At 42.0% G+C, this 14,932-nt stretch overlaps 1 protein-coding gene across 1 annotated transcript in view; it reads right to left on the bottom strand.

The window, feature by feature from the left end:
- Window positions 1-14,932, bottom strand: part of BLM (BLM RecQ like helicase) — an 80,675-nt gene that overhangs the window by 4,656 nt on the left and 61,087 nt on the right. Inside the window, exons 17-21 of the mRNA XM_070400528.1 lie at window positions 12,317-12,464; window positions 6,761-6,960; window positions 5,855-6,047; window positions 2,549-2,671; window positions 110-308 (exon numbers count right to left, since the gene is read on the bottom strand). Coding sequence (XP_070256629.1) covers window positions 110-308; window positions 2,549-2,671; window positions 5,855-6,047; window positions 6,761-6,960; window positions 12,317-12,464 — 863 coding nt within the window. The remainder of the gene's footprint in view (window positions 1-109; window positions 309-2,548; window positions 2,672-5,854; window positions 6,048-6,760; window positions 6,961-12,316; window positions 12,465-14,932) is intronic.

The raw sequence follows: 14,932 nt of genomic DNA, 5'->3' as shown, positions 1-14,932 counted from the left end.
GAATCAAGCAACACTTAACAATGGTTTATTTTAATAAGTGATTCAAAGAAAACCAAAGCAGTTGCACTTTTATACTTTTCTCCCTTATACTCTGGATTGCAGAACTTACCCTTTTGTCTTGAAATCACCACCACCAGTTCTTCTCCTTTTAGACCTTTGGTAGGCTGGCATCCTTTTCCGCTTTCTTTCATTTTTGGTTTTATTTGCAAAGTAGTGAGAGGATATAGGTGTTTCCTCATCGCACTCCTCCGAGCCATTCCTGGCGCTTCTGCTGCTGGGTGGGCTCATCTGTGGGGAGCTGTCCTCAACTGCAAATGGACAACGCAGACATTTACTGGTGATGCCTGCTGGTCCCAGTGTCGTTCGTCTACACGGAGACGCACAACACACGCAGTTCAGCTGACACCTACCTGCTTTCCTGGTGTCTTCTTGCCACCTGGGTTTGACAATTCCGCAGGAACTGAACTTTTTTTTTTTTTTTTTTATTTCACAAAGCCCCAAAGTGCTCAATGGCAATTAATTTTTTTAAAGACAGAGGCTAAGAATTCATTAAAAAAAAAAAAAAATCTGTGAGCCTGGCCAGTGTGGCTGTGGTTGAGCATCGACCTATGAACCAGGAGGTCACAGTTCGATTCCCGGTTGGGGCATATGCCCGGGTTGCAAGCTTGATCCCTAGTGTGGGGCGTGCAGGAGGTAGCTGATCAATGATTCTCTCTCATCATTGATGTTTCTATCTCTCTCTCCCCCTCCTTTCCTCTCTGAAATCAATAAAAATATATATTGAAAAAAAACAATCTGTGATTCTCTTTAACTCAACTAGAGATCTCAGGTTTAGCTCCTACTCTATGTGTATGACCTACACCCGTTACTATTTGGGCAGTTAATCCTGTTAAGCTCTTTTAAAAGTATAATGTGCTATATAAAAGATAAATTTTATTTGTCAATTTACATATGCTGAAAAAATAACCCGATATAAGAGAAACATAAACTATGCTCTGTTCCTTCCTTCTGAACATCAGTTATTTAGTAAATGAGTGTCAGAAACTTCCAGGCCGTATTTTACTCCTCAAAGACAAAAACACCTCTTTGCATAATATTTTGGCACATTTCACACACCATGCAGGAAATGGGTCTGTATGGCAGCACACACTTCAAGAAGACGGTAACTTCCACAGGTACTGGCATCCCAACACAGGGAAAGAACATGAAACCCCCACAGACAAATTCATTCCTCCATTTTCTGAAGGGAGGTATTTCCTGGCTGGTTTGGTTCGCCCTCAGGCTACCCTGCTGCCCAGTAGACAGGACAGGACGGGCCTTGTCCCTCCAACACTGGTTCCCACAGAAAGGCACTGTAGCTGGGGCAAAGAGCGCTGTCACCCCAGCTGTGGGACTTTGGGGATATGAAAAGGCCTCACCCATTTCCACCTGTGAAATGGGTGTTGTGAGGACTGAGTGATACCAAACAGACAAAGCTCTTCGCACAGAGCCTGTCCCTCAATAGTGGCAGCAATTATCACCAGGCCGGCTGCTTCCACAGAGCAGCCCTGTCTCATGTGGGAAAAACCCTTCCCAACAAGTTACTATGGTAAACAAACATGAAGTTCCCAAGGGACTGTCACAATCGTCTAAGCAAGGCCTTTAATGGAATAATGACGATACTGAGGAATGTATGAAAACCTTTCTTTGCAGCATTTTGTTAATGAATAAAAAACGATTATGAACCGACAGAACTTGAAACACATGCTCACTCGTTTCTCAGCCTGTTTACTATTTCCATTAGCCTAGAAAAGAAACCCCTACCCAGATCCTTACAGAAACAGGAAAAACATTGAACTTGGCCTGTTGTGTCTTATCACACGGCAGTCTGTTAGAGGACTTCTGCATGTGTCCTGTCTCCTACATCTTCCTTTGCTCTCAATGTCCTCTTAGCCAGTGCTTTCTATATAGCTCAGTAGCGATGGAGTTCGTAATTAGAGATGCTTTGTGACAGGCCTAATGCAACCTTTGGGAACATCTGCTAATGCTGCACTGACTTGGACAGATTCTCTCGACAGCTAACAACAATAAGATAATCTAGCACTTCAATTCCATGTTCATTTTTCCAAAATATTTAAACTCCTCTCTTACATTTTATCTTTAGACATGCTTTTCAGATAACATGTTCCTTCCTCAGATAAGGAAACTGAAGCACAAAGAAGTTATTTGTGGCCTGCCAAGGACCACAGAGCGAGATGGTGGCAGGCCCGGGAGCTGCACCAGCCCTATGGATTCCCCAGGTATTTGCCTGAACAGAACCAGCAACTTCTGGGCTCAAAGGTCCTCCTTTGGGTCCTAGTAGCAGGATTGGTAGCTGGCATCCCGCAGGGTGTCCTGCCAGAGGTGGCTGGCACACCACTGAAGGGTGCCCTGAGCACTTGAGCGTCAGGGTGACAAGGTGTCGGAAGCATGAACACTCCCGGAAACCACAGAGATTTAATCCAGTGAGATGCATCGCTTAACATTAAGACAGGCTTTCAGAAAACACATATCTGGCTGTATACTGAACCTGGCAGTGTCCACTCGGAGTATTTCTGCAATATTGGAATCACTTCGGCACCGTATTTTTCCAGTTTATCTTCAGTAACACCATCAATTTGAAGCAAAACCTCAGGATCAGAAGATAACGACTCTGTGCATGAACATAAAAGCAGGAATTTAAATTACCACCAATAGAAAACCCACTGAATTTGTGCTCATTCACCCATTCAGCACATGCTTGTTACGTGCCAACCAAGTGCAGAGCGCTGGGCACATGGGCCAATTTTCTGCAAGGCAGTTGGTGCCAACAGAGGCAGCAGACAGGCCCAGAGGGTAGGAGCCCATCATCCAATTTGAGCAGCAAAGGTGTGTTAAGTCAGGGCTGAGAGGGAGGGAGAGCAATAGACATGGAGTAACCAGGGTAACCGGAGAGGCCCTGTGTGCTGTGCCTCAGAGTTTAAGCAGACTTTGCTGTCTTCGCACAATAAAGACGATTTAGGAGAATGTCCACAGTCATGTTTCCAGCTCTGACTTCTCCCTTACACTCCAGACTTGTATATCCAACTCAAAAAGACAGTAACTGAATTCTTTTTTTTAAAACAAGAATTTTTTAAAAAAAATACATTTTTATTAATTGCAAAGAGGAAGGGAGAGGGAGAGAGAGATAGAAACATCAATGATGAGAGAAAGTCATTGATCGGCTGCCTCCTGCACGCCCCCTACTGGGGATGGAGCCTGCAACCCGGGCATGTGCTCTTGACCAGAATTGAACCTGGGACCCTTCATTCTGCAAGCCGACGCTCTATCCACTGAGCCAAAACAGCTGGGCCTGTAACTGAAATGTTACACACCCCTAACCCAAACCCATTCTTCCTTTAGTCTTTCTGTCTGTGGGGTGAAGCGGGTAATCTAACTTTAAGAAGTACGCTGTTGAGTCCTCTGCACACAGATGGTACATCGGTCTCGTAGCTGGACAAGCCTGTCATTTTAAAGATCACTCTAGCTCAGCCGTGGGCAAACTACGGCCCGCGGGCCGGATCCAGCCCGTTTGAAATGAATAAAACTAAAAAAAAAAAAAAAAAAAAGACCGGACCCTTTTATGTAATGATGTTTACTTTGAATTTATATTAGTTCACACAAACACTCCATCCATGCTTTTGTTCTGGCCCTCCGGTCCGGTTTAAGAACCCATTGTGGCCCTCGAGTCAAAAAGTTTGCCCACCCCTGCTCTAGCTGCTGTATGGAAAATGGATTATAAAGGAAAGAGCAGAAACTAGGAGCCCAGTGGGTGCCACTGAGAAGCCAGTGAGGATGCCACGAATTAGGATGTAGCAGTAGAGAAGAAGAAGAGATGGATTTGGATGTGTTTGGGAGGCTGGTCTGTAGGAGTCATTGATGCACTGGCTGTGGGAGTGAGGGAGTAATAATTCCTACATAGACTTCAGCAAAGGGTGGATTTCAAATCTTCGATTTTCACATCATTTCTATGATTAGAGGAGAAGGAACAGACCTTTGGGACAGACTAGAAGGTTTATGGAGGGAGTTAGTGGAAGACGAAGTGGGAAAGGCAAGTAGAAATGCAGATCCCTGATAGACTTTGTACTTTATCTGGAGAGCTGTTGGCATTTTAACAGAGGTTTTGAAAGATTAAAATGTACATCATGTTCATATCTGGAGTTAAGGAGACCAGTTAGAAAACTACACTAAGAGCCTAGGAACAAAATAATGTGTTTCATCAACTCCAAGACACTTAGTCACCATGTGACTTTGCTGAGGTCAAGATTGGTCTTACAAGTGCTGACGGTCAAATGATAGCTGTACTGCGGCTGCTGCCGCCTGTGCACATGAGAACTTAGTCACAGCCATTAGCACCGTTGGCACAGCCACAGCGTGACTGCAGGGCCAGTTCCTCATGTGCCACAGAAAATGTCTACAAAACAAATAGACTGTGATTAGCACTGATAAGGTGATTGTGAATGCAGAAAACCCCAGAAATGGAGTAATGGGGGATACATTTGGCACTGATAAAGTATCTCTTTTTGAGAAAATGACCACAATTTCATAGTTACTTGCACACCACGACCAATGCTTTCCACGACTTAAAAGAGAAGACGCCGAGAGTGGATGAAGCACGTTTCCTTTGTGTCACTGAGAGATGTCCAGCCTTCTGTTGGCAGTCTGTAGTATTGTCAAGAAAACACGACCACCAAACCAGAATGAGTGATGGGAAAATAATGGAACACACTAAAGAAGGCTGTTGTCACTAACATTCTCAATGACACGTGGGAAAACAAAAATTTGGAAAACTGACTCAAAAATCATTTGGAAGAGTCAGGCTTTGAATGTGTATTTTTACAAGTACCTAAATCAGCTCACTTTAATTTTATGCATTTTTCATGTATAAGCAGAGTAAGTCAAAATAACTTTCAACAAAAGCACCATATTACAGTTTAATTAGCAGAATTTTTTCTTTCTTACTAGTTCATAACATAACAGGCTTAAAGTAGATGGCACCTTAGAGTTGATGAAGTGCTATAATGATCGATGGTGCTGGGAATGGGAATGGAGAAGAGAGAAGGTGAGGATGACGGAACTTTAGGAAGGTAATGTACACTACTAGTTAATCACCTAAGTAATGACTTATTTTCCAAAGACTTTACTATTAGAATTCTGGTTGAGCTATCTGAAGCCTTGGCAATAACTCAGGGCATTTATTAACTGAAGACACAGAAGAGTGCTTGATCCGGATTCAAAGAAGCATAACACATCATCTCTTTTCATAAAGAACTTAGCTCCTCATTGCAAAGACATCGTTATAATAACATAGCTAAATTTCATAAAGGCAGGCACAAATGGACACATAATCATTGAGTAACATCTGGTATTAGAGACGGCAATTATCCATATTCTAACATCCAGCATTGGAGGAAAGTATCTCAAGAATAAGTTTAAACGGCTTCTCTGAGCTTTTAATTTAGACATTAAATAAAAACAATACAAAAGCCTGAGATACATTTATGCACTTAAAAAAGTTCCTTAGCCCTAACTGGTTTGGCTCAGTGGATAGAGCGTCGGCCTGCGGACTCAAGGGTCCCAGGTTCGATTCCGGTCAAGGGTATGTACCTTGGTTGCAGGCACATCCCCAGTAGGGAGTGTGCAGGAGGCAGCTGATCGATGCTTCTCTCTCATCGATGTTTCTAACTCTCTATCCCTCTCCCTTCCTCTCTGTAAAAAAAATCAATAAAATATATTAAAAAAAAAAAAAGTTCCTTAGCGAGACTGACCTTGGGCCTATTAATTGATGCCACGGAACAAAAGGTTCATACACACCTACCTGCAAGCTTCTTGAGAGTGACAGTGTTGAAGATATTGAAGTAATGGACACCAAACACTTTCCCCAGAGATTTGCACACTTCCGTAAGTTCTCCAAGACATTTCTTAACAACCTCTTCCCTCTGGGAAACCTTCGTCACTAAGGCTTTTTGTTTTTTGATACGGCTGGAATTTTCCGTCTCCATAAAGTCTACCTTTGAGTTAGGGGAGAGAGAGAGAGAGAGAGAAATCATAGGAGTGTGTGCGTGTGCACACTTGCATCAAAATAGGGGCTTTATTTAATGCTTCATTGCATTTTTGGGAGTTACTTCTTTTATGCCAAGTGGATAGTAAGCCCTTTGGGAACAGGGGCTGTGCATTCTCCTTCTGTGTATCCCCAGTGCCTAGCACAGAACTACTTCCTGACAAATGTTAGTTTAGTAAACATGTGGTGATTTAGTGATCTGATAACCCACTAAATTCACTTTGATAAGTACTGCATTACTTGGGTTCCATGTTAAAGTCTCTTTGCAAATTAAGAGGAACATAATATGCCGAAACCGGTTTGGCTCAGTGGATAGAGCGTCGGCCTGCGGACTGAAAGGTCCCAGGTTCGATTCCGGTCAAGGGCATATACCTGGGTTGCGGGCACATCCCCAGTGGGAGATGTGCAGGAGGCAGCTGATCGATGTTTCTCTCTCATCGATGTTTCTGACTCTCTATCCCTCTCCCTTCCTCTCTGTGAGAAATGAATAAAATATATTTTAAAAAAAAAAAAAAAAAAGAGGAACATAATATGTTCATATAAGATAGTACAAATAAACTCAGTATCCATAAGCTTTGGAAAAGAGAGTTTAATTAGCAGTAATATGTTTTTGTCTACTCACCGTGAAATAATACAATGAAACAAACATTAAAAATGCCATACCTTTAAATGCCCATTTAGTAAAGCTTGCGCTTTACTTCCGAGCATCACATAGGCAATGGGTTGGTCATTGGCATTGATAAATAAGTCTTCATCCAAGATCTTGTCGAGTATCAGCTTTTTAAAAAGTCTCTCAGCATTGTGTCGTGAATATGTAGACCCCTTTCCAAATATCCCCGACTGAATTTTTGCACTCTTACTCCCTGGTGAGAAGGGAAAAAAAGTTAGATTAGTAAATGCAGGCACATCATAACCCTCTAATAGAGGTCATTTGTGGGCAGGTCTGGATAAATGGAATACATCATTACCATGACAAAATATAAATTATTAAAAATTACTTTAAAATAAGAAATAAGAAAATGCTTACTATTATTATATAAAAATGTTAAATTATATGTACAATATGATAAATATGTGATTGTGAGCAAACACATTAAAATATTAGCAGTTTTTTTCTGGAGTTATTTGTACTTTTTCGGTTTTCTACATATTGCAATGTAGTGATCGTGTATAACTCTTATAATAAATTGATTTATCTGCAATCCTTTGTTCCCCTGAAAAAGGTCCAAACTAGAAGGCAAGAATCCTGAAAGGGAAGACTTGCACGGAAGCTGTTTTTGTCCTGAGGAATGAGCAGTCAGAGGAGAAAGCTGAGAAACTGGGCAAATGCTCCTCCTACTCCAATCCAGGCTATGGATTTTTTTTAAATGAATGAACCGCTTAACTGTTTATATATTTAATTAGTTTAATATCTCGGAAAAAGAGACTATAGTACAGAAGGGTTTAAAATTAAAAGCAACATTCCTCGGCCCCACCCTCCCCTCCTGCCTCACTTCCCCTTTCTGAGGCATTCACTTTTTAAACAGCTTTTGTTTTCAGCTCTTGTGGTTACCTCCACAGGAACCCTAACCCTTGTTGTCATTCCTCTAGCCCAGGGTGGGGAACATCTGGCCTGCTCCGTATAAGGCACACAGAATCATTTGGTCTGGCCCTGCCAAGGCATTAGGGGTGAGTTAATTAAATATTTGACCAAATAGAGCAGGCTAATTTTTTTATTTTTTTTTAAAAATATATTTTATTGATTTTCCACAGAGAGGAAGGGAGAGAGATAGAGAGTTAGAAACATCGATGAGAGAGAAACATCGATCAGCTGCCTCCTGCACACTCCCTACTGGGGACGTGCCTGCAACCAAGGTACATGGCCTTGACTGGAATCGAACCTGGGACCCTTGAGTCCGCAGGCCGACGCTCTATCCACTGAGCCAAACCGGTTAGGGGGAGCAGGCTAATTTTTAAGCTGATAATTTTGAATGGCCCTAGAATGATGTTATAAATATCCAAAGGGCCCTTGGCAGAAAAAGGGCCTCCCCACCCCTGCTCTAGCCAGTCACCACCTGACATTTACCTAATGAACCCCCAACTATGACAGGGAGGCTTCATCTCATTTACGCCACCCCCCTTCACTTTACCCTGCCCCAAATTTTGCTATAATACTGGTTCATCTATTTAATATTTTTGTAAGTTTAGATAGAACTTTTGACCACTCTTCCTCCCCTCTATGTAAATTAGCATCTCAAACCTTCTGTGTACTCCCTTCTTTTATTTTTATTTATTTATGTACTTTACTTTTATATCAAGATGAACATATACATCCTGTCCTGTTCTCTAACTATGTTTAAGTCTATATGTTGACGCCAAGTGTTGTAGTGAATCAACAGTTAATAAGTTTCCTTCCCCACTTGGAATGCTGTGACTCTTGTGCAACCCTAAGGAGGATGTTTACTACATTCAGGCAAATGGGTTATTTTTTTTGTAGATTTTATCAATTACTCAAAATCATGTGACAATTTCCTTTGTTTTACACATAACCTTAGCTCTCAAGTATAATCTTTCCCCTGGAGTTTCTAAACCCCTTTCTCCTTTTTTGGTGGAGAAGTAACATGTGTGTTCTTCACTGCCATCAATAAAATATTTCATTTCTACCCTGGCCAGTGTTGCTAAATGGTTAGAATGTTGGCCCCGCACACCAAAAGGTCGAGGAGTCAAGGGCGTGTACCAGGATTGCAGGTTCGATCCCTGGCCCCAGTTTGGGCACATGTAGGAGGCAACCAATCGATGTGTATCCTTCACATTGATGTTTCTCCCTTTCTCTCTCACCCTCTCCCACCTAGCCTCCCTCTCTCTCTCTCTCTCAAAAAAAAAAAAAAAAAAAAAAAAAAGAGTCCTAGCTGGTTTGGCTTAATGGATAGAATGTTGGCATGCAGACTGAAGGGTCCCAGGTTCGATTCCAGTCAAGGGCACATACCCAGGATGTGGGCTCGATCCCCAGTAGGGGGCGTGCAGGAGGCAGCCGATCAATGATTCTCTCCCTCTCCCTTCCTCTCTGAAATAAAAATATATTTAAAAAATTAAATAAATATCCTCAGGTGAAGATGAAAATGAATGAATATATTTCTTTAAAAGCTCAGCTAGTGTGGTTCAGTGGTTGAGCATTGTTCTATGAACTAGAAGGTTAAGGCTCAATTCCTGGTCAGGGCATTGCCCGGGTTGCAGGCTCCATCCCCAGGAGGGGGCGGGCAGGAGGCAGCCGATCAAATGATCCTCATCATTTATGTTTCTCTCTCTCTTTCCCTCTGAAATCAATAAAAATATATTTAAAAAAATATTTCATTTCTTATTCTTTATACTACTTGGGATAGATTTTTCTTGACCTTGTTACAATGGGCACAAACTGCTTACTGGATGGGCTGCATAGCTTTGTTTCTGGGATTTCTTCTCACCGGACCCCTCAGTCAGTTCCTTTGTTTATGGTATCTTATGATGTGCCTCACTTTCTTTGCCTTCTAGTCTCCAGAGTTGCTGATATTAATCTGATGCCAGTTTGGTTTTGGTTTCTGATTTTACTTTCCGAAACTTTCAGGACCATCAATAAAGAGGTCCAGAATAAGTCACTGTGACAAAAATTATTGAGCAGAAGAAATCTCAAGCACAGACCGCCCCCCCGCCCCCCCCCCCCCCAAGGAATTCAATCAACTGTCATAAAGCCCCTTCCTGGGAGCAACCAGGGATGACTGATCCTTATTATCGAAGATCCACATCTAAACAGACACTGTCACAAAAACAAACAAACAAACAAACAATGATTATCTCCCTCCCATCTATTCTCCTAAGGGCCTATTTATCTTTCCAAAAAATCATCTGTTTTCCTTACAAAGCCTTTCTCCTCCTCCCCTTCCCTTAAGGTGGTATTTAAGCCCCAAAGCCTAACCAACACTTAGACTTAGAGTTATATTTTTCTGTGAACTCCCTTACATACATGATTAAATCTTTTGAAGTTAAATTTGCAGCCCCCCCCCCCCACTACTAAACCTAAGTGTAGAGAAAATTTTCCTCCCTAATATCTCTTTACTCTTGGTATTCTTTTTTATTTTTCTTATTCTTGGTATTCTTTTGTTTCATTCTTTTTACTTTTGTTCTTAGTTCTTTTCTTTTTTAAAAATTTCTTATTCTTGGTATTCTTACATCTCATAAAGCATTTGATTTGGTATTCAGTGGGCATTTTAATTTGAAGGCCTTTGCTTTTTCCGCTCTGGGAAATTTCCTTCATCATTGGTTTAATAATTCCCTCTATTTTCTATTACAAAAATTTTATTTGTCAGATTTCATATCTCCTAAGAATAAATCTTCTATATTTTTTTTTTGCTCAGGTCTTAGAAGATTTTCTAGACTTCGTCTTCCAACCTTTCCACTAAATTTACTCTGTCAATCATTTAAAAAATTTTATAGTTCTTTCTGTCATTTTTTTCTTTCCTGAAACATTCTATTAATATTGAAGTCTTTGTGAAGATAGTAATTAAAAGTGTCCTCTCCCTTCTCCCCAAAGCTATTGCCTACTTACTTAGCTATCTCTATCCCCAGGGTCAAATACTCTATTTGGTCTTTCTCTTGATTGTCCATTTATATTTAATCTTCAGGCATCAGGTTAAATTATTTAGTGGACTTCCTCTGTTATTTTATATCCAGGTCTATGTCCCCCCAAATTCCTTCCCTGAATGGGGATATCCAGTCATCAGGTTTGCTTTAGAATAAGCAGGTAGGACTGGACTTTAGGTGGGTTGGGTGCCCCCACCCACCATTGCAACTCAGCTACCCCCCCCGTTTTTTTAATATATTTTTACTGATTTCAGAGAGGGAGGGAGAGAGAGAGATAGAAACATCAATGATGAGAATCACTGATTGGCTGCCTCCTGCATTGCCCCCAACTGGGGATCGAGCTAGCAACCCAGGCATGTGCCCTTGACCAGAATCGAACCCGGGACCCTTCAGTCCACAGGCCCAGGCTCCAGCCACACAGTCAAACACAGGGCTCAGCTGCCATTCTAGTCCTCAGGCAGTTCATTTATTTTTGTTTTAGAGTCAGGCTGGTATTTGATGCAGTTCTTTGGTGGGCAGACTCTTTTTAATGGCCCCCTTCTATTTTCCCTATTTTGGGCTCCCCTGATTTCACTCCCACTCCCTGGGTCCAGACTTCAAGCCTGAGGCCTACTGATAAGGGGTTCTGCCTGGCTGATAGTCCCTCCCTCGCTCTAACTCTCTCCTACAATTATTTTAGCCGTCGTGGTTTACTGCGCTTCATTCCATTTGTCAACATGCTTCCATCCATTTCCTCAATCTAATGATGGTCTCTCTCTGGTTCTCTATTGCAGATATAATTTCTCATTTTATTTCCTTATTATTATTTTAACAGAGTGTCAAGCAAAAAAAAGAAGAAAGATACTTATGCTCAGGCTGCCATCTTGAACTGAAAGTTAGTCAACGTGTAATTCTCTAAGCAAGTTCTATTCCACTCAGACTAAACTGTATAAGCTTTATTTTATTTTTTTGTATGTGAGAACTCCTCACCTTAGTGCAGTGATGGTGAACCTATGACATGCGTGTCAGAGGTGACACGTGAACTCATTTTTTTGGTTGATTTTTCGTTGTTAAATGGCATTTAAATATGTAAAATAAATATCAAAAATATAAGTCTTTGTTTTACTATGGTTGCAAATATCAAAAAATTTCTATGTGTGACGCGGCACCAGAGTTAAGTTAGGGTTTTTCAAAATGCTGACACGCCGAGCTCAAAAGGTTCGCCATCACTGCTTTAGTGACTTATAAATTCCATAAAAATAATTAGCATAGCCCTGGCCGGTGTGGCTCCGTTGGTTGAGCATTGTCCCATGCACTGAAAAGCCTGTTTGATTCCAGGTTGTGGGCTCGATCCCCAGTCGGGTTGCATGCAGGAGGCAGTGATCTATGTTTCTCTCTCACATCGGTGTTTCTCTCTTTCTCCCTTCCTCTCTCTCTCAAACTCAATTTTAAAAACACATAACATAAAGTGTTTCTTTCTGGAAAAAAAAAAAAAATCGGCATAATTCATAAAAACCGATTTTCTTTTGTTAGTCGAAAAAGGTTTTATCCTGAAGCCCTTCACGTCTATCAGAAAACAGACAAGGGGATTCTGTAGATGTTCAACTTCAACTGATATAACGCAAACTAATAAAACAGATCACTTACCCAAGAAAATGTCAACCAGCATATTCATGGTGAACCTCCCACAAGGACCCACATGGTTCCTATTTCCCGTTCCTTGTGATGAACTATGTTCTTGCACAAATCTTACAATATTTCTCACATCGTCAGTCACATCTCGTGTCTTATAATCCTATGAATAAAAAGAGATTACCTTCTATGATAATTAAGATGAGACCTAGATTGCTAAGGTTTACTAACTAGCAGTGTCATAAATCAACCGTTTCCACACCAAAATCTAAGTAAGTTTCACATGTTCATTCTCTTCTAAGTTCTTATATTAACCTTGCGCCCAGAACAATTAGCACTCTACTATATCTATTTTATTACTGCTTCACAGACATACATCCTGTCTTTCAATGACCTGACAGTACTCTACAGGTAAGAATATTCTTAGAAAACAAAATACCCTTCAGAACCCCTAGAACAGTGGTCTGTTATGTACTGGCTGGTGACTTCTGAGATGAAAAACATGCAAATTTATGAGTTTCCCATCTCCTTTGGGTCCCTGGTGCCGCAGTCTATCTTTTTTATTATCTCCTGTCAGTTCGCTTTCTCATATTCCCCTTGGCTGACTCCAAACTCTGCCTTTTTCTAAAGCCCCATTACCATATGCTCTCTCCGCTAGTTCTCCAAACCAGCAATCTAACCACTTGCGTGTCCCCAAAGCTGTGTCCTGCTTCTGTGTCTCTGTACATGCCACTCCCCCTCTTCTAATCCTTGTTCATCGGCCACATTTCAACAACTTGAAGGCGATCAGGTTCCTCGTCTTACAGGAACACTTGGAGTGATTTGGAGGCTCTATCTAGAACAGGGGTGGGCAAACTTTTTGACTCGAGGGCCACAATGGGTTCTTAAACTGGACCGGAGGGCCGGAACAAAAGCATGGATGGAGTGTTTGTGTGAACTAATATAAATTCAAAGTAAACATCATTACATAAAAGGGTACGGTCTTTTTTTTTTTTTTTTTTTTAGTTTTATTCATTTCAAAAGGGCCGGATCCGGCCCGTGGGCCGTAGTTTGCCCACGGCTGATCTAGAATCATCAGGAAAGAGTGCCCTGTCACTCTCTCCAACATCATTCCTGACTAGGACAGAGGCGATCCTCCCGCACCTTGGCCTTCAGCATTGATCTCCTCTGTTCCAGTGATCCTGTCCTCCACAGACGTCAGCAACTCACTCCCTAGGTCACACCTATTACTTCTCCCAAACGAATGAAGACAACCCCTTGATTCTCTGACCACCACCCTCCTACCTTTCCAGCTCACATCATCTGGCATCCACCAATCCTCATCCTCAGATGTTCGCCTAACTCAGCATGAATCCCACAGACCATCATATAGTCATACCACCCTTCATACACCCTCAAGTCCTTTGCCCTTAGGCCTCGTCATCACATTGCCTGACAGGACACAGTAGATGCAGTGCTCCACCACTCATGTCTGCACTTCTGCAGCTGAACTTGGCTGGAGAAACACTTACACTTGCCACCATGTTGACTGTTTGCACGTTCAATACATGGCCACAAACCTCAGGTGGACCCTTAACACTGCCAGGTAATCTCTGTACATCCTTAGTCCATCACTCCTCCATTCTCTTAGAACAGTGGTCAGCAGACTACAGTCCATGAGCTATACGACTGCTTTTCTAAATCAAATTTTACTGGAACACAGCCATGGAAAACCAATGCACTTATTGTTTATGTCTGCTTTGGGCTAAAAATAGCAGAGCTGAGTGGTAGTTGTGACAGAGGCTGTGATTCTAAGGCCCCAAAGCTTAAAATATTTACTCTCTGGCCTTTTAAGATAAGGTTTACTGACCCCTGTCTTAGATGACTATTTTACTTTCTCCTTTCTGTTCAATCCCTTCTCTTATCCTGTCAGCTGACGACCTCGCTTCCTACTTGAGAAAACTGAAGTAACCAGGAAAGATTTCACAAACTTCCTCCATTACAGCTACCATCAGCACCTGCTGCAAATTTCTCATCCTTCTGCCTGTTATTATAGATCAGTGATTCCCAAAGTGGGCGCTACCGCCCCCTGGTGGGCGCTGCAGCGATCCAGGGGGGCGGTGATGGCCACAGGTGCATTTGTTTTAACTTTTTTGTATTACCTTTCTATTCTGAGTTCAATAAATAGTTTCATAATTTCAAACTTCAATGTTTCTAATTTACACCTTTCTTTACTATATTTTACAAAAAAGGTAGAAACATTAATACATATATCTTTCTGTTTGCTATTAAAATTTAAAAAAAATTAATTTCCAGGGGGCACGGAGTAGTACTTTTTCTGGAAAGGGGGCGGTAGGCCAAATAAGTTTGGGAACCACTGTTATAGATGAACTACCCAAGTTTCCGTCTAAAGGCAATCTCTCTACTTATGCTGTATACTAGAGGCCCAGTGCACGACATTAGTGCACTGGGGGTGGGTGGGGGGGAGAGGGGCCCTCAGCCCGGCCTGTGCCCTCTCGCAGTCTGGGACCCCTCAGGGGATGTCTGCCTGCTGGCTTAGGCCCACTCCCTGGACATCCCCCGAGGGGTCCTTGGCGCTGCTGTGGAGGTGGGAGAGACTCCCTCCATCGCTGCTGCGCTCGCCAGCCGTGA

This window comes from Myotis yumanensis, unplaced genomic scaffold, assembly GCF_028538775.1.
Source record: "Myotis yumanensis isolate MYYU_CA2020_CCGP unplaced genomic scaffold, mMyoYum1.0.hap1 SCAF_20, whole genome shotgun sequence".
Taxonomy (NCBI): Eukaryota; Metazoa; Chordata; class Mammalia; order Chiroptera; family Vespertilionidae; genus Myotis; species Myotis yumanensis.
Note: the sequence above shows the minus strand (reverse complement) of the source record. Positions and strands in the feature narration are given on the sequence as shown.